This window comes from Cannabis sativa, chromosome 1 (genome assembly GCF_029168945.1).
Source record: "Cannabis sativa cultivar Pink pepper isolate KNU-18-1 chromosome 1, ASM2916894v1, whole genome shotgun sequence".
In the NCBI taxonomy this organism is placed as follows: Eukaryota; Viridiplantae; Streptophyta; class Magnoliopsida; order Rosales; family Cannabaceae; genus Cannabis; species Cannabis sativa.
In genome coordinates, this window is record NC_083601.1 from 31943585 (window position 1) to 31971058 (window position 27474).

The window sequence follows — 27474 nt, forward strand, 5'->3', positions numbered from 1 at the left end:
TCGTGTTCTTTGATTTGTTAGTTAAGCCTAATCTTTAGTCTGGGCAATACGTACATTTTGGGAACACGGTAGTGCAATTGAGTGGGGGAGCGCTAACATAAATATGGAATCTATAGCTTCTATTTGGCAAATAGAAGTAAATGATGATTTCCTTCGAGCTTAACCAAACGAAGATAAATGGTGGAGATCTCATTTCACTTAGGTGAAATATCATTTATACAGGGTTAAGTGTTTTAAGGATAAAATACATTGTAGGGTGTTACGGTAATTTAATCCCTTTACAGTGTAAATCATCTATATAGAGGATCATTGATCACATTAGGGTTATAACAATGGATAACTAATGACGTGTCTATATCGTGGAACATATAGAGCGTTTCTATATGACTGAGAGTGCAATTCCAAGTTCTAAGTGTGGATTCAATGAGGAATTAATAAGTTAGGGAATTTACTTGGTAGATTCGGTTCGACTTATTGGAAGCTCGGTTATATAGACCCATGGTCCCCATACTAGTTGAGGCCATACTGCTTGTAAGACTCAGTTAATTGATTTTAATTAATCAATTATAATTCTAAAAGTTAGACTATGTCTACTTTATGAATTCTCACAGTTTAAGGATGAAATCGTAAAGAAAAGGGTTTCTAGGTTTAATTATTAATTAAGAGACTTTATATGTCTAATTAATAATTATTTTAAATGACAATATTATTTAATAATCTATTTTAGTTATTAAATAATTAGTTTTGGAATTTAAATGATTAGAATTGGAAAAATGGCATTTTTGAAGAAATTGAAATAAAATTGAGGAAACTGCAAAATCCAAGTGAGGCCCATTTCCCTCTATGGCCGAGCACTCCCTTTGTGTTTCCCAATTATTATTTTTATTTTTTAATTGTCATGTAATTGCTAATCAAAGCCTAGCTATAATAGGAAAGTGGTGAATCACACTAAATAAGGCAGTTAATCAATTACACAGTAAAAGAGGAAACTGTTTATTTGGAAAGTTGTGCTCTCCCTTTTCCCTACATAAAGCAACCTTGTTCTCTTCTCTTCTATGGATGAAAAGCCACGAAATTAAGAGAGAAAAATAGAGAGAAATTTCGAAATCCTTGTGAGATGAGTAGTGCCCACACACATCAAGTGGTATCTCAATCATAGTATGGAAGACTATGGAAATTCTACATCAAAGAAGGAGAAAAGAAGATCCAGGTTCAGATCTTGGTGATGCTCTGCTACAGAAAGGAATCAAGGGCTAGAGATCTGAACGGAAGGAGTCATATTATTCCGCTGCACCCACTGTAAGGTTTTCTAACTTTATATGTGTTTATTTTCATTGTTTTAGAATTGATATTAGGTTGTTAACCCAACATACTTGTTAGTAAATCTAGATCCTGGTAAAATAATTTCCAACATTGGTGCCCCCGGGTTTGGGTACGCTCTCAAACCCTTTGGTTTTGGCTCCCTCTGGTGGTGTTGCTCTTTCCAATATCTCAGATGCTAGAACCCCGAGAGCTCTTCAGGATTTTACTGTGGCCGAGGAGGCGGGCCTTATCATGCCCCCCAACGCCTCATGAAGCTCCTCTCGTGGAATTGCCGGGGACTTGGAAATCCCCGTGCAAAGAAGGCACTTCGGAGCCTTGTTCACTTGAATGATCCGGATGTGCTTTTCCTCATGGAGACTAAGTTGAGTAGTAGGCGTATGGCAAGTGTTTGGCGGCAGCTGGGTTTCGCGGGAGCCTCTGTGGTTAGTTCTATTGGTACAGCTGGTGGATTATGCCTCTGTTGGAAGGAGGGAGTTCATTTGGAAATCCTCTCTAACTCTCTGTCAATGATTGCAGTTCGTTTCAACGGGGTCCTCAACGACCCTTTTTGGACGGCTTATTGCGTGTATGCCCCCCCTGTTCGCGGTGATCGTGCAACTTTCTGGGACTCCCTTTCCCTGGAAGTGGCGACTGCTGATAATCCTTGGATAGTGTTGGGTGATTTAAATATGATGACAGATCAATCGGAGAAGTTTGGTGGAATTTCGCTCTCGTATACGGACTGTCAAGGCCTTCGGGACTTCCTTGAGATCACTGGGGGTGTGGATTTGGGGAGTGTGGGGGTCTTCTATACGTGGTCGAATGGTAGGGATTTTCATAACCTCATCCGCGAGCGGTTGGATAGAGTAATTGGCGATACTTCGTGGATCATGTCTTTCCCGAAGGCGGGGGTGAGAACCTTGCCTATTAAGGACTCGGACCATGCCCCAATTCTGTTAGACTTGTTGTTTGATAGAGAAAGGTTTTTCACCCCGTTCCGCTTTCTCGATGCTTGGACTCGGGATCCTGGATATCGTGAAGTGATACAAAAGGCTTGGGAGTTGGTTGTAACTGGTACTCGTAGTTTTCAGCTGATGTCGAGACTCAAGGAATCAAGGAAACTGCTATCTAAGTGGAACCGTGAGGTTTTTGGCTTCTGTAAGGCTAAACTGAGTATGTTAGAGAAACTCCTGGTGGAGGTGCAATCTCGGACCCCGACACAGGATAATTTGAAGCTTGAAGCGGATATTCTGTTGGAATTGGAGGAGGTTACCAAGAGAGAACAAGAGATTTGGAGGCAAAAGTCTCGTGAACTTTGGTTACAGAATGGGGATTGAAACACGAGATTCTTCCATGCCTCAACCATTATTCGGCGGAAGCGTAACTTTATTGGGGCTATCTCAGATGATGGGTTGGAATGGATTACGGAACGTCATGCGATTGGCCAATATTTTTGTCTTAGATTCATGAATGTGTACTCCTCCTCCCATTGCAGTCCGGACTTGATCAGTGAGATCTTTGAGGGGATCGCCCCGGCAGTGACAGATGCTGAGAATTTTGACCTTATGCGCACACCTAGCCGTAGTGAAATCAAGGATGTGGTGTGGTCATTGGGTCAGTTGAAGGCCCCGAGACCGGATGGGATGCCTGGGCGTTTCTATCGTGCCCACTGGGATATAGTGGGAGATGATGTGGTTGGTACTGTCATCCAATTCTTCCAATCGGGGGAATTTGTACAAAGTTTGAATCAGACTTTTATTGTCCTCATCCCGAAGAGAGGGAATGCTCAGGGTTTTGATGACTAAAGACCCATTAGCCTCTGCAATTTCGCCTACAAGGTAATTTCCAAGCTTCTTGCGAATAGAATTAAATACCTCTTGCCTCGCTTTATCTCTCCGTACCAATCGACCTTCGTCCCGGGGCGGTGGATTGCCGAGAATGGCATCATAGCGCATGAGGTAATGGATTCTTTTAAAACAATGAAGGGGAGAAAAGGCTATGTTGGGATAAAGCTTGATATGTCAAAAGCGTACGACCGTATTGAATGGAATTTCCTTGATCATACCATGGAGGCTTTCGGGTTTTGCCCACAATTTAGGCGATTAGTGGCTAAATGTGTGTCTTCGGTGTCCTTCTCGGTTCTTCTCAATGGGGGCCCTCTGAAGCAATTTCGGCCTGAGAGAGGGCTTAGACAAGGTGATCCCCTCTCGCCATATCTGTTCATTATGTGCAATGAGATCCTGTCTCGGATGCTGATTAAAGCTGAAAATGATGGATTGATGGGCGGTTTTAGGGTCTCCCGGCAGAGCCCTTCCATCTCTCATCTCATGTATGCGGACGACACCTTCATTTTTTGTGAAGCCTCCCTTGAGAAAGTCTTGGCGACTCAAGAGTGTTCAGATCGCTTCTGCTTGGCATCGGGACAGTGTATTAATGTTCACAAGTCGACTCTTACCTTTTCTGCTAATGTTGATCCTACCCTCAAGTCAGTGCTTAAGGAAGCCTTAGGTTTTCAGGACATGTGTGGAGATGACAGGTTCCTTGGCAACCCCATCCTTCTCTCGGGTAGCAGGGTAAAAGATTTTAACTTTCTAACTGAGAAACTGGCTAGGAGAATCGAAGGGTGGAAATCTAAGCTTCTTTCTCAGGCGGGTCGTTTGACTCTGTTGCAATCTGTGGCCTCAAGCACTCCGGTCTACACTATGTCCACCTTCTTAATCCCGAAGACCATTAGTCATACCCTGGATAAGATGTGTCAATCCTTTTGGTGGACGGGGGAGACAGATAAGTCTCATTTTCTTGCTCTAGCTAGCTGGGATTCTATATGCCTGCCAAAGGAGCGGGGAGGTTTAAATCTGAAGAAATTCGAAGATTTCAACTTGGCCTTAATTGCTAAACTCGGGTGGAGGCTTGCTTCGGGGTCTGAGTCGCCTTGGTGCTCCTTGTTTCGTGCCAAATACTTTAAGCACAATCAATCCTTCTGGTCTGCCCCTTCCCGAAGTACTATGTCCTTTGGTGCTAGAGGAATCATGGCCTCCAGGGACCTCATTCGTAATGAGGCTTATTTTCTTGTCGGTAGTGGTCGTAATGTGGATATTTGGCATTCCCCTTGGGTGCCGTGGCTCTCTTGGGAGGAGTATGTAGCTTCCTTCAATCCAAGGATCCAGGAACGTGGTGTTACGGTTAGCTCTCTTCTCTTATCGGATTCATCTTGGTCGATGGAGGTGATGGGTAGAATGTTTCGCCCGAGCCTGAGTACCATGATGGGGTCTATCCCCAACCTTTCTTCTAGCACTCCTGATGAATTGATTTGGAAAGCATCCAAGGATGGTTCCTTCTCGGTTAAAGTGGCCTACCAAGCTATCATTAGAGGGAGAAGTGGTTTGGAGGATGAGCTGTGGAAGCTTATTTGGAGGAGTAAAGTCTATGAAAGAGCCAAGTGTTTCTTGTGGAAAATTGCCCGTGACATCCTTCCCTTTGGGAGTAGACTGCACCAGATTTTTGGTAACATCTCCACCTCCATCCTTTGTCTTGCGGAGGAGGACTCTCCCATACACTTGTTCTTCAGATGTGATGTTGCTAAGCAAATTTGGCGTTCTGGCCCGTGGGGAATTTGCTCTGAGGCCTTGGTTTTTCAGGATAATAAGGCGATGGTGCGCTGGCTCTTAACTCCTTCAAATTTGCCTTTGGCTAATGCAGGAGAGAGGTCGAGGTTTACCCTGTATGCTATAATGGTGTGTTTTCATCTTTGGAAGTATAGAAATATGGTTTTCCATGATGGAATTAAGTGGCCAATCCCTAAGCTTCAGCAGGCCATCCTCGCGGATGCTAACTCCCTTGCGGATTTGGAGGATGTGGAGGAGTTGCAGCCACATACCCCTACTGTTGCGGACATGGCTTTGGGACTTGACACTAGGCAGTATCCGTGGAGCAACTTTAATATTTTTGTGGATGCTGCGGTTCGAGGCCGATCGGGGATTGTGGCTTTGATTGTGTTTGATTTGACGGGCCAGGTGGTGGAGGCTGCGACCTCGAGACATGAAGTCGGTTCGGCCTTGGAGGCTGAACTGGTAGCCATCCGTGAGGCGTGTGCTTTGAGTGCTCGACGCAACTGGGCGAATTCCTTGTTGCTCTCGGACTGTCAAGTTGCTGTTGCTGGTTTGAAGGCCAGGAGAAGCCCGGATTGGACAGTTAGGTGCTGCTTTGATCGGTCTTTGCAGGCCATGTCGACAGCCCCTAATTCTGGTCTGGTTTGGATCCCACGCAAGCTGAATGTTGCAGCTCATGACCTTGCGGCCTGGGCTGCCAATTTCAGTTGTTTTAGAGCTTTTTCGGATAGGGAAGTGGCACCCTTTGTTGCCACTATGAACTTTGTTTTTTGAGGGTTTTTCCTCTTCAATAAAAGTTTCCTTTATAAAAAAAAAAACTCGTTTTCTTATACCAACTTAAATTCGTACTTTACTTTTATACATTTTATTTTCACAATTAATGAGACAATTACGAACGTTATCTATCTTTTTAGAATTTCAATTATTTTTATATAAACTTTCAATAATTTTACACATCAAATTATATAAAAAAAAAATTCATTACAACTATCAAAATTTGATTACTTACTAATAAATATTTAAATTATTATTATTACTATTATCATATATAACATTTTTAATATGGTGTGCTTTTAAAATAAATTATTCGTATTTACGTATCATACCTTTCAATCTTATCATGTCGTGTCGTGTCGTTAAGGACAAAGTTAGGAAGGTTGAGATGGGGTACTTTTTAAACACTTACAAAATGTATATCCTATATAGAGTAAGTTTATAGTAAACCACTTAAATTGCGGTTTCGATAAATACGGATCTATTTCAGCATCTAAGAGAGCTTTTTTAGTCTATTTTTTTTTTCTTCATGAATGTGTATGTTGTAGTTATTTAAGATCACCTACAAATTTCGAATAGTTTTCAGTGCCGAATATAAAGTCCAAATATTTTGTTGCAGGTATAATTATTTTTTCTTATACGCGTAGTTAGCAAATATTTAAACTTTATTTTTTATATTGCAAACTATTTATTAATTTTATGAATATTTACAGGTAATTCTAAATAACTAAAATATACGCGAAAACATAGAATATAAAACTCTTTTAAATGCAAACAGATAGAGATCTATCGAAACACTCCTTAAGAGAGTATAGTTCATATATCTCCAAAGTAATATATACATGTATCCCACAAAAATTTATCATATTTCAATAGAACCATTTAAAAAAAATTAATACATTTAAATAATATTTTTTTTTTGTTAATTTAGGGTAAATATTAATCACCCTACCTAAAATAATGTTCTAACTTCATCACTGCATGTTGTGTTAAAGCTCATATTTTGCGTGTCGTGTCGTATCATGCTTAAATTAATATTATTTGTGTCGTGTCGTACTAATTTAAATCGTACTATGTTGTGTTCAAACTTATATTTTTCGTATAGTTTAAAATTGGACCATTTAAATAAAAACAAACCATATACATTAAGACCACAATTCCGTTACCAGTTTTTTTTCTTTTTTTAAAAAAAAAAAATCCTAAGCTTTTAGTTATAAATTTTTGAAAAATTTTACAATGTACCGATGCACTCTTATCTATTTCTTAGTATAAATTTTTTTATGATCGTATACGTTGTAGTTATTTAAGTCATCCTAACAAATTTTGAGAAATTTAAAAAAATTTAACAAACGAAAAATAGAATTCAAAGAGTCAGTTGCACGCGTGATTTTTTTATTTTATACGCGTGTGAAATAGACCGTTTGAACATTGAATTTTGTAAATTATTCTGAATTTCTCAAAATTTTGCAGAATGTCTTAAATAATTATAACGTATGTGACAATGAAAAAATTAAACTAAGAAATTCTTTTAGATGCCAAAATAGTTAGGGGTTGTACATTGTAGAAGCACTGTAATTTTTTTATTTATGTACGTATGATACGAAAATAAATAAATAAGCCTTTTCTTGAAAAGAATTAGACCTTAGAAAAATGGGGTTTGGTGCTCTGCCCAATGCTTGGACCAATACACTTTTACTTGTCTTGATATTTCTTTTTTTGAAAATAAATTGTGCATTAATAGAACAAGTTACAAAGGATTTGGATAATCAAGTCTCATGGCTTGATTAACACGTGAGGGTATAGCCCCAATCTAAATGATACTAACTTTAACTTTAGAAGACAAAGCATAATTATCTAAATGAGTCACAGTATTAGCCTCCCATTTGACTATATATAATGTAACAACCTTCCAATATGAAGTACCATTCCATCTTCCTCCATTTCCTTAATTAGATTAAGAGCTTGCTGGTAATCAGTTTCCATAGTGAACTTCGGAATTTCCTCTGAATTCCAATCTCTAATCCAGCTCGAATGGCACATAATTTAGCTCTAAGTGGTGTTGCAACTCCTCCTGTTTAATTGTAGCCGCTGCATACTTTAGATTTCCATGCTCATCCCGTACAACAACCCCTATACGAGATCTTCCCCTCCCCCTAATAACCCCAGCATATCTACATTGATTTTATATGCATGTTGACTCGGCAGTTGCCATTGTGCTGCACAACGTACGTGCCTCATGAAATTGATTCTGTCTTCCCTTCTCCTTTTGAAAATCTGCCAGAAACTTCCCACACCAATCAAGAATATCCTCAGTCCGTGGCCTTTTTCTTCCATGTTTTGTGACCATAATGCCATGTAATGATTAGAAACAACTCAAACTTCTCTTGCTTCCATCTTCGTGATATCTGTTGGACAAAAGATTGAATATCTGGTTGTTGATGAACCTGAATATCAACCCAAAGCCACATTTCTTCCAAACTTTTTTATGCTTTTGACAGTTCCAGAGAGCATGTTGGAAAAATATTTGTCTTGATATTTGGCAATAAGGATGGTAATTATTAGGGGTGTTCGCGGTGCGGGTGGTGCGGTTTTTCACTATTTTTTTAAACCAACCCGCACATGTGGTTTTTCAAATTTCTCAAACCGCACCCGCACCGCGAAATTAAAAACCCGCAAAAACCGCACCGCAAAAAATAGTGCGGTGCGGTTTTTGTGGTTTCTGCGGTTTTGACTATCTCTAAATAATTAAATTATCACAAATACAACAAACTTTGAGCTCAAAATACCATAAGGCTTGAAAATAAATATGAAAAAAGAAAAATTAAGTGTCAACAATACAATAATTAGCAGACTTTAACTCTTTTTTTTTTTTTGAAAGGATAGTAAATTTTAAGTTGAACATTCATATATTGGACCTAAATAAATATAAAAATTGGTATTTTTATAATATGCGGTGCGGTGCGGTTTGAACTGCATATTAACACTTAACAGGGCGAGTTGGGGAATAGATACCCAGCCTGAACCCGCGCGGTGCAGTGCGGTTTGCGGTTTTAAATTGTTAATATGCAGTTCAAACCGCACCGCACCGCATATTATAAAAATACTAATTTTTATATTTGCGGGTTCGGGTACCCGTAGGTTCCTGCTTTTAATGGGACGAGGGTAGGGGTCAATTTTCGGGGGCGGGTATGAGTTTAAATGTTCATATTCGAGTCAAAAACAGGACGAGTCGGGGAATAGATACCCAGCCTGAACTCACCCTAATATGATATATGTATATATTTAAGTTTTAAAATCATAACTAGTACAATTAAAATAATTTGATGCTTTAAGCTTTTTATTGATTATAGTAATGAGATATTTCAGTTTTCATGAAAGTATATGCGATGATGCATATTAAAAATCACACTGAACTATTTTAAAAAAAATGACACTTAACTATTTATTTTCGATTACCAATTTTGTATTTACTAACTCCATTTATTATACACACTATTCTACTCATGTTTATTGGTGTAATGAGTTTTTATGATTGTGTTTTTTTTTTTTTTTAAATTCTTTTTGAGACATCATTCTTTTTCAAAAATATATATGTAATGGGTACCTAATGAGAATTCTTTCCCTATAGAGCAATCACAGTCCTATCCCCGCATTAATTTAAACAAGTATTGAAGCGGGTATGGTGTGAATTTAGAAAGTGGGTATGGGAGTGGGGAGCAATCACCACACCTAGCCCGTCCCGCCTCGCCTTGTTTACATCCCTATTTGGAAAAATACTTTAGTTATTTTTTTTTTTCATTTATGTATTTTTATGAAATAATTGTTAATTGTAGTAGGACCAGAGTGAGACTATAATGCTTGAAATAATACATATTGTTAATTGTAGTATTTCAACTATTAACATTTACCAATACATGTCCTTTTCTTTTTGAATGAGCATTTTGTGGTTTGATGAGTGAAATATATACAATTAGTGATGAATAATATATAGAATTTCTTTTGAAAATTTACAAGTCAAGCCGATCATTTATGAGGTACGATAGGTAACCATCAAACATTGTGATGAATTGGTTAGTCACTCTTGAGTAATTTAACACATCGATAGCAGCAGCTATCTTGGCATAAATTTATCACCTTGTTGCATCTTGCTTACGTGATTGGATTTGGATGCATAAGATACAATGAAAATCATTACAATAAATGATGAGGATATGCCAAATTATTAACAAGTTCTACAACAACATATCGATTTATTATCAGTAATTAGTGGTAATTTTTTTTTAATTTTAATTTTTATACACTTAATTTTAATTTTTTTTGTGATAAAAAATTATTTTTCTTTATAAATTTGGAGTGATAAATAAATATCACAATTACATACCAACTTAATAATCATTCTATATACTTATTTATAAAGTAAAACCTCAAAATAATCTAGTTGATATATAACTAGTGAAAATAAATCTAAAGAGATTTTGACGCCTAAAAGAAATAAGGGGCTAAGTATTATTAATCATAAATATGCAAGCTTTGTGAACCATAACTCTAATATTTGAACATACGACACCTACATGTATGTCGTTTCATGTGATCTTACTTCTTTATTCTCCACCACTTCTGCTTTTGACGTATGATCAGTCCTACCAAGTTCAACTCCAACGCCGGCAACATATTCCAGGGACTTCTTATAATCTTCACTCATTGTCTCCACTCGGAACTTCTTATAGATATCACCCTGATAAAACTTCCTCGTTCTCGCCACTAAAATGAGCGAAACGACAGCACCAAAAACCGTAACGACAGTAATAATGATAAACGACAATTTAAAGCACTCTCCTCCTAAACAATTCAAGGCCTCCCCGGGCTTCCTCACAACTCCCGAAGCTGCCATTTGTTTCCTTGCTTCTTTATCGTAATAATAACCCGTGACCCTTACGTTCAACAAATAAAGCCCGATTGGGCTTGTCATACCACCAAAATTGTACAGAGTTGAGAAGTATTTTAATCCAAAAAGCTCCGATATGATGGTGAAAATCAATGGCCAAAAAGCTCCAAAGCAAAACCCAACAACAATGGAAGCCACGTAGAGACCATTCGGGACGTTGAAGGCGACTAAAAGATAACCAACAGAAGATAATAACAATAGCATAGTTAAGAACAGGGTACGAGGAAATTTGTACTTTGTGATCAAGAATTCGGAGAGAATCCCAACTGTTATTTGGCCAAGGTAGTTCCAAATGCTTGTGAGAGACACAAAGTTTGTGATTTTCTTCAAAGGGTATCCGAAAGAAGTACCAATTTGGCCCAAGTTGTCCATCATCGTCATTGATCCACCTAGACCACAAACAGTGGCCAATAATAGAGTGATCATTTCAATGCTGAAAAGTGCTTGTAGTATGGTGTAGTCCTCTCCAATTTCTGGTGGCTTGAAAGAGTCTTTCCACCAAGAAACGACTTCTTTTCGAGGAGTCAATCGTCGAGGGGGTGAAACGACAAATGTATCGTCGTGTTGGGAAACTAGCTTGCTCTTAAGGATCTTGTCTTCTTCTCTAAAAACGACAATAATTGGGAGAAAGAGGAGGAACAACACACCCGCGGCGCTTAAGCCGTACTCTGTCTTGTTGAAACTGAATGTTTTTTCTAAAATTATTATGATGAACAAGAACCCAGCTAGACACATCGATAGGTAAAGGAATTTATAGAAGACTTTGGCTTCGTTTCGTGGCCTATTCACTGTCTTGATGATTCGAATGGTTCGGATAAAAGCAAAGGACAGAGCAGTTGGAAGCCAAGCCACGAACAGAGTGAAAAACAACGTGTCATCACCGTACAAAGCACGGTACAATTGAGCGATCACCGCCGCACTTATCCCGGTATACCCATTCAACAGGCCCAAAACGACGCCGCGATTCTCCGGGAAATTCTTGACGCACGTGACAAGAGCTCCGTTGTTGGTGAAAGTGTGTGAATTGGCTCCTGTTGGATAAATTCCCATACTATTGTCCCATAAATAAAGTTACAAGGAAAATAATTTAGACCTCTTTATAAAGCCTCAACAGACCATTATAACTCATAGAGTTGTCGGTTCTGTTTTCCTAGGCTTAAGTCTTTTATTTCTTAACAATAAAAGGAAGCAAATAAATATCTCAAGACTCTAACAACTTTCAGCTATTCAAGGGAAAATATCTCAACAGATTACAACAAACTTTCTCAGATCAGAAACAAACACAACAACAACAACAACATTATAAATAAGTGGTTCAACCTTCCACTTTGAGCAAGAGACCATTTCGGCCAGCAGAGGAAAAATACAAGGCAGCCCTTGTTTGTTTTGTAATCAACCTCAGAAACAAGAGAGAAAAATATAGAGAGTTAGTGAGAGATATTGTAAGAAAAACCAAGAGAAATAAAGAGAAAGAATAGAGATTACCTACTGAACTTTGTGGCTAGGAATCTCTCATCCTTGTAATCGGTTTGGACTTTGATAGTGAAGAATCAAGCGTCTTTGAGGGAAGCTTGACGGAGATGTACTCTTGATTTCAAGGGGAACTCCGAAATCAAATTTTGTTGTGTTCTTCATTTATTTTTCTGTGGTGTTTCGGTTTATATCTCTTGTAACCAACAAAGATCATTTTTTATCTTTGTTGTTACTGTTTCGGGTTGTTTTTTTTTTGTATGTGTGTTGCAGGTTTTGAAAGGGAACAAGGGGCTGCCATGAAAGCTACAGCAGTAGCTTGAAGAAAGGAGAAAGGAAGAAGAAGAAAAATAACGCAAAGAACATTTTTCTTACCATTGTTGTGTTGCCGCGTTTTTCAAAGAAAGAGAGAAGGAAGGAAGAAGAAGAGCTTCTACTGGCCGTGTTGAGTTGCAGAAAGAAAAGCAAAGAAAGAGAAGAGGGTGGTTCGGCTGCCATGCTTTGAAGAGAGAAAATGTGTGCTAGGGTTTTCTAGGAAAAGAAAAGAAAGCATTTATATGAAAATAAATGCAATAGGTCTTTGAATTAAATCTGACCTTGAAAAGAGGAGGCATATTCGGATAACAAGAGAGAATATTCTCTTTGGATCCGCACAAAGAGAAAAAGACGAAATTGCCCTTGCTTTATGAACGTTGGGGTGTTGGTGTAGGGGTAGTTTAGGCATCTCGGGAATGACAGCTATTTCCTACAGTGGTATCAGAGCTCGGGGAAGCAAGAAGATTTAACAACACCTGGAAACAACATCAAGAAACAAGCAAGATCATCAAAACATTGAAGAAGCAAAATCTGAAATTATCAAGAAAAGGAAAACTCTAACCTAAACTTTGTCTTGTTACATTCTTACTTTTATTATCTTGTTATAACAATTAAACATGAGTAATATTAGAGTAGATGTTGACAAGTTTGATGGATCGGGGGACTATAGGATTTGGAGGAAGAAGATTAGAGCTCTTCTTGCTCATAACAAATTACTTAGGGTTCTTAGTGAACCTATAGAATGGCCAGAAAATACTTCTAAATCTACACAAGAAGAACTTCTTGAAACTGCTACTGGTTTAATCATTTTTAATTTGTCTGATGTTATTATCAGGTTAGTTGACAAAAAAGATACACCAGCAAAAATATGGAAAAAGCTTGAAGATCGATTTCAAAAGAAATCTTTAATAAACAAGATCTTTCTTAAAGAAATGATCTTTGGTTTCAAGATGAGCACTAGCAAGACTCTTGATGAAAACCTAGATGAATTTCTAAGGTTACATATTGAATTGGCTAATTCTGGTGAAAATGAGGCTTTAAGTGATGAGAACCAAGCCATCATCATCTTAAACTCATTACCCGAATCCTACAAAGAAGTGAAGAATGCCATTAAATATGGTAGGACAGAAATTACTTTAGAAGAAGTAATTTCAGCCTTGAAGTCAAAAGACTTGGAGATCAAGAATGAGAAGCATGGAGGTTCTAATGGAGAAGTAAACTTCAGTAGAGGGAGACCCAATCAAAGAAAACATGGACACTACAAAAGTAAAAGTCACAGCAGAGATCACCACAAAGGAAAGAGTCACAACAAGGGAAGATCAAACTCAAAAGAACCAAATGATCCTACGGGATGTTACAACTGTGGCAAGCCAGGGCATTTCAAGAGAGATTGTTATTTTCTAAACAAAGGCAAACCAAATAAATATAAAGGACAGGGAGAAAATTCTAACTCTAAACCTAATTTTCATAAAAATAACCAAGCTAATTATGGTGATGGTTATGAGAGTGTTGATAGTGGTGAAGTATACATTGTTGCATCATCTTTTAAAGATGAATGGATTTTAGATTCAGGTTGTACTTTTCATATGACTAATGACAAGAGTTATATGTTTGATTATAGGGAATCTAAAGGAGGAAAAGTAATCCTTGGAAACAATCAGACTTGTGAGATTAAAGGCTCGGGATCTATCAGATTTAAAATGTATGATGGGATAGTAAGAACCCTAACAGCAGTGAGGTATGTGCCTAATCTTTCTAGAAATTTAATTTCTATTAGTGTGCTTGATGATTTGGGTGTTGTGAGTAAGGTAGAGGCAGGTCATATGAAGCTTAGTAGAGGAGCATTAACAATCATGAAAGGAATCAAAAATGGTGGACTTTACTACCTACAAGGCTCTCCTATTTCAAGCTGTAACATTACAACTCACAACGACAAAGAAGAAGAGATAGCTACTCTATGGCACAGAAGATTAGGGCATATAAGTGAGCGAGGCTTGCAACTCATGAGTGAGCAACAACTGTTGGGTAAGGATAAAGTGAGTAAACTAGACTTTTGTGAACATTGCATACTTGGAAAGCATCACAGATTAAAGTTCACAGCAGGTACTCACAACTCTAAAAGAATACTTGAGTATGTACATTCTGATTTATGGGGTCCAGAAAAAATCAGCACTCATGGTGGTTGTTCTTATTTTTTATCTATAGTAGATGATTATTCTAGGAAAGTATGGATATATCTACTTAAGAATAAAAATGATGCTTTTACAAAATTCAAACATTGGAAATTATTGGTTGAGAACTTAACTAATGAAAAGCTGAAAACTTTAAGAACTGATAATGGTTTGGAATTTTGTAACAATGAATTTGACCTCTATTGTAAAGAAAATGGTTTGCAGCGACATAGAACAGTGAGGATTACACCTCAGCAAAACGGGGTGGCTGAAAGAATGAACCGCACCATACTAAACAAAGTAAGGTGTATGCTACTTCAGTCAGGATTATCTCAAGGGTTTTGGGGAGAAGCTGCCTTGACAGCAGTTCACCTAATAAATAGAAGCCCATTAAGAGCAATTGAAGGTAAAACTCCCGAGGAGAAATGGTCAGGTAAACCTCCAAACCTTTCTCATTTGAAAGTTTTTGGATGTGCAGCTTATGCACATCAAAGCATAGGAAAACTTGAACCTAGGGCTTTAAAGTGTGTTTTCTTAGGGTACCCCGAAGGGGTAAAAGGGTATAGACTTTGGGTAAAGGAAAAAGGGGGATTTAAAACTATGAATAGTAGAGATGTTATATTCCAAGAAAATATTTTTCCTTGTTTACCTAATGAAAAGTCTAGTGCAGGAATGGAAGATACTAACCCTGCAGGTACAAACCTAGAAGTTAAAACCGGTTCTAATCAGGTGGAACAAAATGAAGACACACCGGGAATGGTTCAGGTGGAACCTAACCAAATCCAGCAGCCCATTAACAATGGTCAAGGGGGAGGAACTGATGCTCAACAAGAGATCAGGGATGAAGACACCGAAGAAGACCTTACAAACTATCAGTTGACAAGGGACAGATCTAAGAGGACTCCGAAGCCTAATCAGAAATTCAGCTACAACATTTGGAGTGAAGAATTGGCTTATGCTCTTCTAACAGATTTGGAAATGGATGATATGGAACCCAAGACTTATAGTGAGGCAGTAAATGGAAAGAATTCTAAAGAGTGGAATAAGGCCATGGATGATGAGATGGGATCTCTCAAGAAGAATAAGACTTGGGTTGTGGTACCAAAACCCGAGGGTAAAAGCATTGTGTCTTGTAAGTGGTTGTTCAAGCACAAGGAAGGAAGATCTAAAGGTGAGCCTATAAGGTTCAAGGCTAGGCTAGTGGCTAAAGGTTTCACACAAAAGGAAGGTATTGACTTCAATGAGATTTTCTCTCCGGTGGTGAAGTATAAAACGATCAGAGTGGTCCTAAGCTTAGCTACTCAGTTTGACATGGAGATAGATCAGATGGATGTTACCACTGCCTTTCTCCATGGGGAATTGGAAGAAGAAATATACATGACCCAACCAGAAGGGTATGTAGAGAAGGGAAAACCTAACCATGTTTGTAAACTGGTTAAGTCCTTGTATGGACTCAAGCAATCCCCTAGGCAGTGGAATAAAAGGTTTGACACCTTTATGATGAAACAAGGTTTCTCAAGGAGTTACTATGATGCATGTTTCTATCATAAAGGAACTGACATCAACACAGTCATCTACTTGTTACTTTATGTAGATGACATGCTTATCATAAGCAAGGAAAGATCTCAAGTGGATGAGATGAAGAAGCAACTCAAGGCTGAGTTTGAGATGAAAGACTTGGGGATAGCATCTAAGATACTAGGTATCACTATAAAGAGGGACAGAAAGTTGGGCAAGTTATTCTTGACACAAGAGGACTACATTCAAAAGATTATAGAGAAGTTTTCAATGAAAGATTCAAAGAAAACTTCTCAGCCAATAACTAGCCAGTACACTTTGACAAAGGAACAATGTCCTAAGACTGAAGCAGAGAAGGAAGCAATGAGTAAAGTGCCTTACTCAAGTGCAGTTGGGACTATTATGTACTTAATGGTTTGTACAAGGCCAGATCTGGCCTTTGCCATAAGTACCTTGAGCAAATACATGGCAAACCCAGGAAAGATTCATTGGCTTGCAATGAAATGGGTTTTCGTGTACCTAGTAGGGACACCTAAGGTTGGACTCATCTACAAGCAACGAAGTTCGGCACCAACATAGAAGGATACGGCGATGCCGACTATGCGGGACAGAGACAGCAGAAAGTCTACTTCATCTTACATGTTCCTACTTGGAGGAAATCGTGTGAGTTGGAAAGCCCAACTCCAACCCGTGGTTGCACTTTCAACAACGGAATCGGAGTACATATCAACCACGAAGCTATTAAAGAAGCCATATGGATGAAAGGACTTTTGACAGAGATTAAGTTACTTAAAGAGGTTCTAGAGTGTACTCGCATACCAAAGCCGTGTACACTTATGTAGGAACCCCGTGTTCCATGACCGAACTAAACATATAGAGATTAAATACCACTTTATAAGGGACAAGGTGACTCAAGGTGAAATACAAGTGGAAAAAGTTCCTACCGAGGAGAACCCGGCAGATATGGGAACTAAGGTGGTCACTCTCAACAAGTTCAAACATTGTATGAACTGTTGGGAGTTGACACGAGATGGTAAATGGACACATATTCAAGCAATGACCCTCAAAGACAAGAACAAGTAAATAAAGCAAAGGCGAAACTGTTTGATCGCTAGTATGGAAATTTAGGTGGAATTTGTTGGATAAATTCCCATACTATTGTCACATAAATAAAGTTACAAGGAAAATAATTTAGACCTCTTTATAAAGCCTCGACGGACCATTATAACTCATAGAGTTGTCGGTTCTGTTTTCCTAGGCTTAAGTCTTTTATTTCTTAACAATAAAAGGAAGCAAATAAATATCTCAAGACTCTAACAACTTTCAGCTATTCAAGGGAAAATATCTCAACAGATTACAACAAACTTTCTCAGATCAGAAACAAACACAACAACAACAACAACATTATAAATAAGTGGTTCAACCTTCCACTTTGAGCAAGAGACCATTTCGGCCAGCAGAGGAAAAATACAAGGCAGCCCTTGTTTGTTTTGTAATCAACCTCAGAAACAAGAGAGAAAAATATAGAGAGTTAGTGAGAGATATTGTAAGAAAAACCAAGAGAAATAAAGAGAAAGAATAGAGATTACCTACTGAACTTTGTGGCTAGGAATCTCTCATCCTTGTAATCGGTTTGGACTTTGATAGTGAAGAATCAAGCGTCTTTGAGGGAAGCTTGACGGAGATGTACTCTTGATTTCAAGGGGAACTCCGAAATCAAATTTTGTTGTGTTCTTCATTTATTTTTCTGTGGTGTTTCGGTTTATATCTCTTGTAACCAACAAAGATCATTTTTTATCTTTGTTGTTACTGTTTCGGGTTGTTTTTTTTTTGTATGTGTGTTGCAGGTTTTGAAAGGGAACAAGGGGCTGCCATGAAAGCTACAGCAGTAGCTTGAAGAAAGGAGAAAGGAAGAAGAAGAAAAATAACGCAGCAACATTTTTCTTACCATTGTTGTGTTGCTGCGTTTTTCAGCAAAGAGAGAAGGAAGGAAGAAGAAGAGCTTCTACTGGCCGTGTTGAGTTGCAGAAAGAAAAGCAAAGAAAGAGAAGAGGGTGGTTCGGCTGCCATGCTTTGAAGAGAGAAAATGTGTGCTAGGGTTTTCTAGGAAAAGAAAAGAAAGCATTTATATGAAAATAAATGCAATAGGTCTTTGAATTAAATCTGACCTTGAAAAGAGGAGGCATATTCGGATAACAAGAGAGAATATTCTCTTTGGATCCGCACAAAGAGAAAAAGACGAAATTGCCCTTGCTTTATGAACGTTGGGGTGTTGGTGTAGGGGTAGTTTAGGCATCTCGGGAATGACAGCTATTTCCTACAGCTCCTATAGCGATGTAGAGGCACATGTGCCATACTTTGGGCTCTGGAATCTTTCGGGACAGGGCGAGCCATATCATGAAGTGTCCAAAGAAGTTAAGGACGGCGCCTATGGAGAGGACAACCCATGGAGGAGTGACTTCGTTGATTAAGCCGGAGAGGATTCCTATGTTGGCTCCAATGTCCTTGGAGAAGCTAACGAGGTTGAGTGTCGTTTGGTCGTAACCAAGGACGGTTTTGATGTCGTTTGAATAGAGGGCGAACATGTAGCTGGCCCCGGCGGTTGCCATTAAGAGGATGGAGGCAAACGCCATGAGCCATCGCCCGGTGATCACTTGGACCACCAAACTCTTCATGTTGAACTCAGAGTTCACACCAGTACTACTACTGCTACTCTGATCTGAAATATCAAGAAGAAAAAAGAATGATTTGATTAATATTTTTTGTTAGTTAAAATATATTTAATATCAGTCCACAATCCACAATACAACCAGAGTAAATTAGCCATTTCACTCTCATTTTTATCCTCAATTTTTTTGAAGTATTAATTATAGAGTGATTTGATTTTTTGTGGCAAAACACACCATGCATGTTTGCCCAATAATGCAAATGCAACACTTCCGTATAAGATTAGGATTTAGGTAGCTTGTTTCATGTGGTCATATATGATCGATCAATATAAATGCAGGGCTACATATATGTGTCATTTTCTTCTTTTAATGACCAGAGCAAGTGAATATCATCTCTAGCTACTAGCTAACTAAGCATTAGTTTTGAAAATTGTAGGGCGATCGATCATTTATGTCGTTAGGTGGGAATTGGATCCCCTGTCAAAATTTGCTGTCCAATTTTCTGTCAAACCAATGAAAAAAGGCCATGTCATTTAACTAATTAACCACAACAATTAATCACTTAACAGCTTACTTTCCCTCCGTTTTTCTATTAATTAATATTATATATATTCAAATGGTTGCTTACTAATAAATGCTGAGATTTATTAACATCCAGAGCTATTTCATAAGAAAAAGCTGAAATTTTTTTAAATATTTTCTCAAAAATAATTTATATATATAATTTGAAAAAGAATGAATTGTATTATACGTTTTATTAATAAAAAATCATATATTATATATACATATATTAAATACATATATAATAATAATAATAATACACTTGGATCTAAATTATAAACTTTACTCTAATTATTTTTTTTATGAATACAATGTTTAAGTTTACACATTGGGGCTCAATATTAATTTTTTAAAATAAAAAATAAAATATTATACTGAGACCAAAATATACATATTTCTCAATATTGATCTCTTAAATTTCACTAATAATAAAAAAGGAGTAAATAATGTGTTTTGCAAAAATTATCAATTGGACCATCTGTTTTATTAAATGGAAAAATAGACCCTGTATTTTTTAAAATTGTACAAATAGGACCTTGAATTGATTTTTGTCAAAATAAAATTTAATTATAATCCGATCTAAAAGTGTTATGACAAAATTGTTTACATTTTCTGTATCTGTTCGTATTAAGAATTGTTTTCAAGTTGATTATATTAAAAAAAAATTGTCAAAAATTAAGCTCAGGGTCTTATTTTTACTATTTTGGAAAATACATGGTCCATTTTATCATTTAACAAAATAGGGTCCAATCGGTAATTTTTGCAAAACACAGGGTCCAAATGGTATTATTTACCCATAAAAAAGTGCTAAGCTAATATTAAAGTTGTTGGCGATTTTTCGCCAACTGATTTAAGAAGATTGTAAATGTGTAAGATGAACACAAGTGAATGTCGATCAAAATAAACTAATTTACTTATTAATTTTCTTTTTTATGACGAACACAAATGAATGTCACTCAAGAGTATTCGTCATAATTAATTTTTTTTATATATAAATAGGTTTACTTTGATTGACATAATTAATTTTTTTTATATAAACCAGTTTACTTTGATCCACATTCACTTGTATTAATATCAAAAAATTTAAGAGATCAATATTGAGAAATGTATATTTTGGTTTCAGGATAATGTTTTATTTTCTATTTTTAAAACATTAATATTAAACCATAGTTTCCAATGTGTAAAATTAAACATTGTAATTCTTAAAAAATGGCTTTTTCACTTTTACACTTTAAAACAATTTTTTTTTTTTTTTTTTTTTGTATATTTATGGAATTTTACATGGAAATTCTTATTGCAACTAGCGCTGCAACTTAAATTGTAACAAAAAATCGTATAGAAATCTCTATTGCAACTAGCGCTGCAACCATTTTGGAAACTCAAACCGTAAATTAAAAAAAAAAAGTTAAAAAAACAGTATTTGAGGTAATTCCCCTAAAAAACAATAAGAGTAAAATTTATTTAGATTATTATTATTATATATGTATTTAATATATGTATATATAATATGTTGTTTTTATTAATAAAAAGTATAATTAATACAATTTTTTTTTTTTTTCAAATTAGATATACAAATTATTTTTGAGAAAATATTTGAAAAATTCTCAGCTTTTACTCATAGAACAGATCTATATGTTAATAAATTTCAGCATTTATTATAGTAAGTAACCATTAGAATATATAATATTAATTAATAAAAAACAGTAACGGAAGGAATAGAAGTTGTTAAATGATTAATTGTTGAGGTTAATTAATTAAATGACATGGCCTTTTTTAATTGGTTTGACAGAAAATTGGACAGCAAATTTTGACAGAGGATCCAAGTCCCGTTAGGTGACCATTAAACATTGACAAGTACTGATTGTGATTAGCGTGGTTAGAATCCAAAGAATAGCAAAATATAATAAAATAAACTTTTAACTAGTAAGTCTTTAGTTATTAATTTTAGTTCTATTTCTACAAAATTTTGGTAGTAAAGGTGTCTTGGTTGTAAAATCCAAACAAATAGAGGCTGGATCTCAGATTATAAATTTAAACTGTTATGTAATATGTATATTAGCTAATAGCTGCTTTTTTTGGTTTGGGAGCAAAATAATATTTTTTTTGGCTAGTCATTAACTTTTGTTTGCAATATACATAATATATTATTTATATATATATTTTACTTATTTGTGTTTAGGATATTGCGATATACATAATATTGTTAGAATGGATTCTGTCTAAATTTAGTTCACATCATTTAAATATTATATATTTAAATAATTTATTAATTAAAGTAACAAAAAATTATGAAAAAAGAAAAGAAAAATATAATAATATTTTTATTAGAGAGAAATAAATAAAATTGATTAATTTATTTTATAACACTTGTATATTCTTGAAATTTAGGATAAGGTGAATAAGATTATATCTCAAAACCAATCTCAAAACTAATTGGTAATGAGAGACGTTAGCAATGTAGACTAACTCTAATACATCCTCTTAACATTTGGGTCTGGATAATATGGGTATTGGCACACATTGACCGAAAGGTCCCAAATGAAGGTTAGAGGGGAGACAACAATTTTTTTTAAGTTTGGCTCGTTTTTTTGGATCTGCAACACTTTGGGTTCACAACGGGTTACAAACGACTCTTTTATGGCTCGTGTACTGACGATACTTTGGGCTCACAACAGATCACAAATGACTCTGAAACTGTGTTAAAATTTGGGATAAGGTGAATAAAGTTCCATCTCAAAACTAATTGGCAATGAAATGAGTAGCCTATTCATCTTATATATAGTATTTTATTTTCACACATGAATAGTGTAAGACTAACTCTAATATATATCATCTCTACATTTAGTTAATTTGGGCTATTTTTTTTAGAGATATTTTTACACCAAATACGAAATTTCTCCAAAATTTACTTTTACTGTTAGAGATTTTATTACAATAGAAGATAAACTAAGTAATATACAACTCAATTGTAAAAATAATACAAGGACAAGTAAATAGATTGATTAAATATATGTTACACAATACACATATATACACTATATATTGTATGTATATATATGAAAGGTAGAAGAATAAGATTACAACACATGTAATAATATATATAGCAAGAGAAGAATATATATATATACTCATTCACAACCTTGAGTGTAGATTAGTGGGGATCACCATGACTTGAACAAGGTATTACACCTTTGTCCAAAAACTTATTTCCCCTATCTCTAAGCACTAAGAGCCTGTTTGGCCAGTGGGATAGGGACTAGGATTAGGATAAATTATCTCAATCCTATGTTTGGTTGTGACAGTCAGTAGTCCCGTCATCCATAAGGGGAAATACCGGGTAAGCTGTGCAATCTCACATCGCCTGAGGAAGGTCATGTGTGATGATTCTGAGACTGTGTAGGTATGTGACTACACAGTTGAATAGAGCTTAAATGGATTGATTGATACTACCTATATCAACAAGGTGCATCTTATTTTTTGGTAGCCCATCACGAAAGAACTTCATAATTAAGCGTGCTTCACTTGGGGCAATTTTAGGATGGGTGACCTCCTGGGAATTTTTCCCATGAAGCGTGCGAGTGAGGACAAAGCACGCAGAAAACACTCGTGTTGGTCTGTAGAGTCAGTCGTCAGTCCATGAAGCAGCCAGAGTGACGTACTCGTATATAAGAGCCAATTATTCCGTGGGTGCAAGGGCCCAATGAAGAAGCTTGAAGCAGGGACGTTACATTGGTGGTGATAGTTGACTAGATAAATAATCTTTAGACTAAAAAATAATCCATCTTCTGTGGAATAAATAGTCCCAATAATATATATGGGATTAAGTGGGATAAACCTCACCGACCACTTTTCTCCCAAAACCCAACATCAACGTCATTATTTGGATAGGTTTATTCTTTTTGTACTTTTTTTCTTGTAAGGGATGAGTTCTTAAATATATATAATCTTATTAATATATACAAGTAAATTATGTAAATAAATTTATTAAATGATAATAATTATTTTTTTTCTGCATATAAAAAATATTTTAATATTTTTTTCATTTCAAAACAAATATTTTAACGTATAGATAATACAATAAAAATTAATAAAATAATAAATTTATTTTAAAAAATATATGTATATTTTATAATGTTAATTGTAAAATTTAATTAGTTAAAAAAATTATAATTCATATTTTTTAATTTTTTAATTTTGTTATTTTTTAAAAAATATATATTTTTACCAATAAAATATAAATTTCATTAAATTAAGTTTTTTAAAATTGTTTTTATAATAAAAAAATTCAATCCAACTCATAAACGAACACATTACTGGATTCAGCATAATCCTAACCAGTCAAATCCAATCTAATCCTTTCTAATCCAATTCAATGCAATCATGCGTAGCAAACGGACCCTAAGGAACTCTCATGGAAATAGCTTTAAGAATTATCAAGTCTTTTAGGGTTTTATAGCAAAGTGTTTTCTTAATAGAAAACTTGATCTCCCACTCTCAAATGAGCACCAAAAATCTCATTTTATAATGTATAGGTGATCACTTAGAATTCAAAATACACAACACTCATTTCTCTCATATAAATAAGTATTAATATAGTTTGTAACAACTACATTTCATAACATTTGAATTCCATCATCAATTGTGTAATATCTCTTTTATTACACAAAATATGATCAACCAAAAGAAGTTACAAAATAATTAATACTGTAACTCCTCTCCATATTACAAAGTGTAGATTACAACTTTATATTACATAATTTATTTACCAAACATTTAATATATTATTCACATAATAATATATATTACCACATTTTAATCTACTTTTATTATATTATAAAATAATATAATATTTACATTTATACTTTCCCTATCAATTTTTTTTTTGTTTATTAAAGTTTGTAGAAAGCCTTAATTTTTTATTTTCTTATATCTCTTTGTGTTTTTCAGTAACTTCTTTTTTTTTCTTCTTTTTCTTCCGTCACATTGGCACTTTTTTTTTTTCTTCTTTCTTTTTCTTAAGTTAGTGTTGGTTGACTTTTTTTTTCTTTCTCTTATCTCTCTATTTATCTTTTATAAAATTTTATTTTATTATTTTAATTAAAAAAAGCCTCTTATTATATTTCTTTTTTCTTTTTCTCTTTTTTCATTTTCTTACTATCAACACTCAAACTATTTCATACTATTTTATAAACTAATCATATTTAATAAAAAAATTTAATTAATTTCTTTTAATCTTTACTAAAATATGATTCTTTTACTTTCACACATTTTCTCATTTTTTTAACTTTTCTCTCTCTCTCTCTCTCTCTCTCTCTCTCTCTCTCTCTCTCTCTCTCTCTCTCTCTCTCTCTCTCTCTCTCTCTCTCTCTCTCTTAAAAAAAATGAAGGGCACTTCTATATTTTTTCTCTTTTACATGATTAATAAAAGTAGTATTTTTTTTTAGATATTTTGTAGTTTATTCAGAGTTGATTTATGAATGATTTGCATATTGTAACAAGGTTGATGTCTTGTTATTATTTTGTTGATTTATATAGTCTTCTTTTTGTTATTTTATAGTTGTTTTTATATTGTTGTTTAGGTGTTTTATAATTATTTTTTTGTTGTTGTTTTTATGTGTTTTTTTTTTTGGTACAATTATTGTTTAGTTTATGTGTATTTTTATCGTGTATATTTTTAGTTTATTCTAGACAATTTTTGTTGTTGTGTATAATTGTATATGTGTATTTGTTTTGTTATTTTTCGTTATTTTTTAGTTGTTTTTAAATGGTTATCAGATTTCTTTTGTTGAACATTTATTTTTTAGTTATTTTTTTATTCATGTGTATTTTTTATAGTGTATATTTTTAATTTATTCCTGATAATTTTTGTTGTTGTTGTATGTATGTTGCTTGTAGATGTAGATATATATATATTTAATTTATTTTTTTGACACATTTTTTTAAAATACGCTGATAATTTTTTTGTTTTTTTGATTGAAACAATGTGTAGTAGAATATATTGACATATTAATTATATATTACCCAGTATTTTATAAATCCCATTTTAAAATCATAAAATTTTATTAATTCAATTATTAATATAATTATTTATTTAACTTTTAAAAAATAAATTATCATTTTGACTATTACTAACTCAAAAAAAAAAAAAATAAGAGAGAAAAAAATGTTGAAAGTATAAATTTGTAATAACAAATTCTATAAAAAAAAATGTAATAGTACAAATAGATAAATCAAGTTGTCAAAACTAAGTAAAAAAGTATTTGGTAATACAAAAATACAAGGAGGAGTTGATATTTGTTTTGCATATTGCAAATAGGTCAATATTTTGTTATTTTTCGGTTGTTATTTAGTTGTCTTTGGGTTGTTTTCTAGTTATTGTTATTTTATTTGTTAGGTTATTCTAGAGTTACTTCAGTTGTTTTTTAGTTTATTGAAATACAATATTTTTATTAATTTTGAAACTTTAACATGGTATTTTTGAATGTTTGGTACAGTAAAAATGTAATATAAACAATAAAGATGGGTATTTTTGTAAGATTCCATTTTTTATTTTTGTTCTCTCAAGAAATTGAATTGTTGAAAAATTAGGTCGGCCCAATAAAAAAGGAAGGAGAGTAGCAGAAGTGGACTGGTCTAAGTAAACAAAAGTTGATAAGAATTATCATTTTTTTTTTCTTTTGTTTTTGTAAGTTTGTTTTAAACTATTTTACGATATTAATACTGTATGGTTACGTTTATATAGTAAATTAATAAATATAAGTGAAAATAAAACTAAAACAAAAAACATAAAAGAGTTTATTATACATCAAACTTTAAATTAGAAAATGAATACGATGGATGCAAAGTAGTAATTATAGTTTATATTGGGATTAGCTAAGATGAAAAAAATTCTATTGTTTTAATGGAATTATTTTATTCCAAATTAGGACACTTTTTTAGGTTGTGACTTTACTTCTTAGATTAATTTTTTAACATCATCTATAATTTAATAACAAAATTTCATCTATAATTTTTATACATTAATTAATGCATGAAAGCAATTATTATTTGATCATTATATATATTAAAATTATTTTTTAAAAATTTGTTTATATTAATAAATTTTCTTTTTCTTTTGTATTATATTAAAATATATATTTTTGAAATCAACAATTGAAAATCTAACGACTACTAACAACAAAACACTTGTATTGTATTAAGACCAAATTTTTAATACAATGGAAGCTGTATTATTTAATACATAACAAATTATTAATATTAACTTGTAATATAATATTTATGTGAAGAAATGTAAGGTTCCATCTCAAAACTAATTAGTTATGATTGGAGTAACTTATCTTTGTATATATAACTCTATATTTTTATATATAATCTATGTGGGACAATGTTCTCTAATGTACCACCTACCTACCTGCAAAGTAACATACCCTCCCAGCCAGAGCCCCACCAACACTCAAACGTGTAGCGTGTTGCCTCGTGGCACACTTACGTTATGGCTATTCTGTAATATGCATGCTTTGTTTGGTGTTCGATCATTAAGTCTTGCACTAAATATCTCATTAACATTAAGTAAGGGTTGTGCGAGCAAGTGTATATCTACTTGGAGTATCCAAATAGCTGGCCTTTGACAAGACACAAGGTGATCATGTAATAGCCTCTGGCCAAGAGGAGCAAAGGAGCGAGAATCATATATATTGATAGCTGGGAAGAGGGCGACAACTCCCTTTGACAGAAAACTTTAGTGAAAGAAAATTTAGAATAAATATAATTTTAGTTACAATTAAAAATTTATAGGAACAAAATATTAATATATATTTAATCATAGGTCATTAATTATTGTACTTTTAGTTATAATATTATAAAATTTCTTGTGACTACTAAAAATAAATATTTACTCAAAGTCACTACATTTTTAAGAGTAAGATTTTAATTTTTAATAATAAAATTAGAAAATTAGAAATCTATATACAAGTCCAAATTAAATTTAGTCATATAGTATGAAATTAATGATTTTGGTTGATTCCTATATTTGAAAGTATTTTCATAGATCCTAGGCCATGCTATAGATATATATGCAGACATATTTGACCATCTGTGGCCCTCTTAATAATTCTCAATTGTCAACAACAACAAGTGCTGTG

At 34.3% G+C, this 27474-nt stretch overlaps 2 protein-coding genes and 1 long non-coding RNA gene across 3 annotated transcripts; 1 reads left to right on the forward strand and 2 right to left on the reverse strand.

Moving 5' to 3' along the window:
- Positions 1-3281: 3281 nt before the first annotated feature.
- LOC115725250 (uncharacterized) lies at positions 3282-5684 on the forward strand. Its single transcript, XM_030654700.2, has one exon. It carries the CDS (start codon positions 3282-3284, stop codon positions 5682-5684), a length of 2403 nt encoding a protein of 800 aa, XP_030510560.2.
- Positions 5685-10010: 4326 nt separating this feature from the next.
- LOC115704418 (protein NUCLEAR FUSION DEFECTIVE 4-like) lies at positions 10011-12315 on the reverse strand. The gene has a single exon (XM_061108197.1). The coding sequence runs from the start codon at positions 11677-11679 to the stop codon at positions 10252-10254; it is 1428 nt and encodes a 475-aa protein (XP_060964180.1). The 5' UTR covers positions 11680-12315; the 3' UTR covers positions 10011-10251.
- Positions 12316-17404: 5089 nt separating this feature from the next.
- LOC133033465 (uncharacterized) lies at positions 17405-17928 on the reverse strand. Its single transcript, XR_009685611.1, has 2 exons — positions 17693-17928; positions 17405-17604 (listed from the first exon to the last, which is right to left on the reverse strand). It is a non-coding gene; the product is annotated as an uncharacterized LOC133033465 (long non-coding RNA).
- Between the last annotated feature and the right edge of the window lie 9546 nt (positions 17929-27474).

Excerpts from the sequence above, each read along its gene's own strand:
- LOC115704418 (XM_061108197.1), bottom strand. The coding sequence starts at position 11,679 with ATGGGAATTTATCCAACAGGAGCCAATTCACACACTTTCACCAACAAC.
- LOC115725250 (XM_030654700.2), top strand. The coding sequence starts at position 3,282 with ATGAAGGGGAGAAAAGGCTATGTTGGGATAAAGCTTGATATGTCAAAA.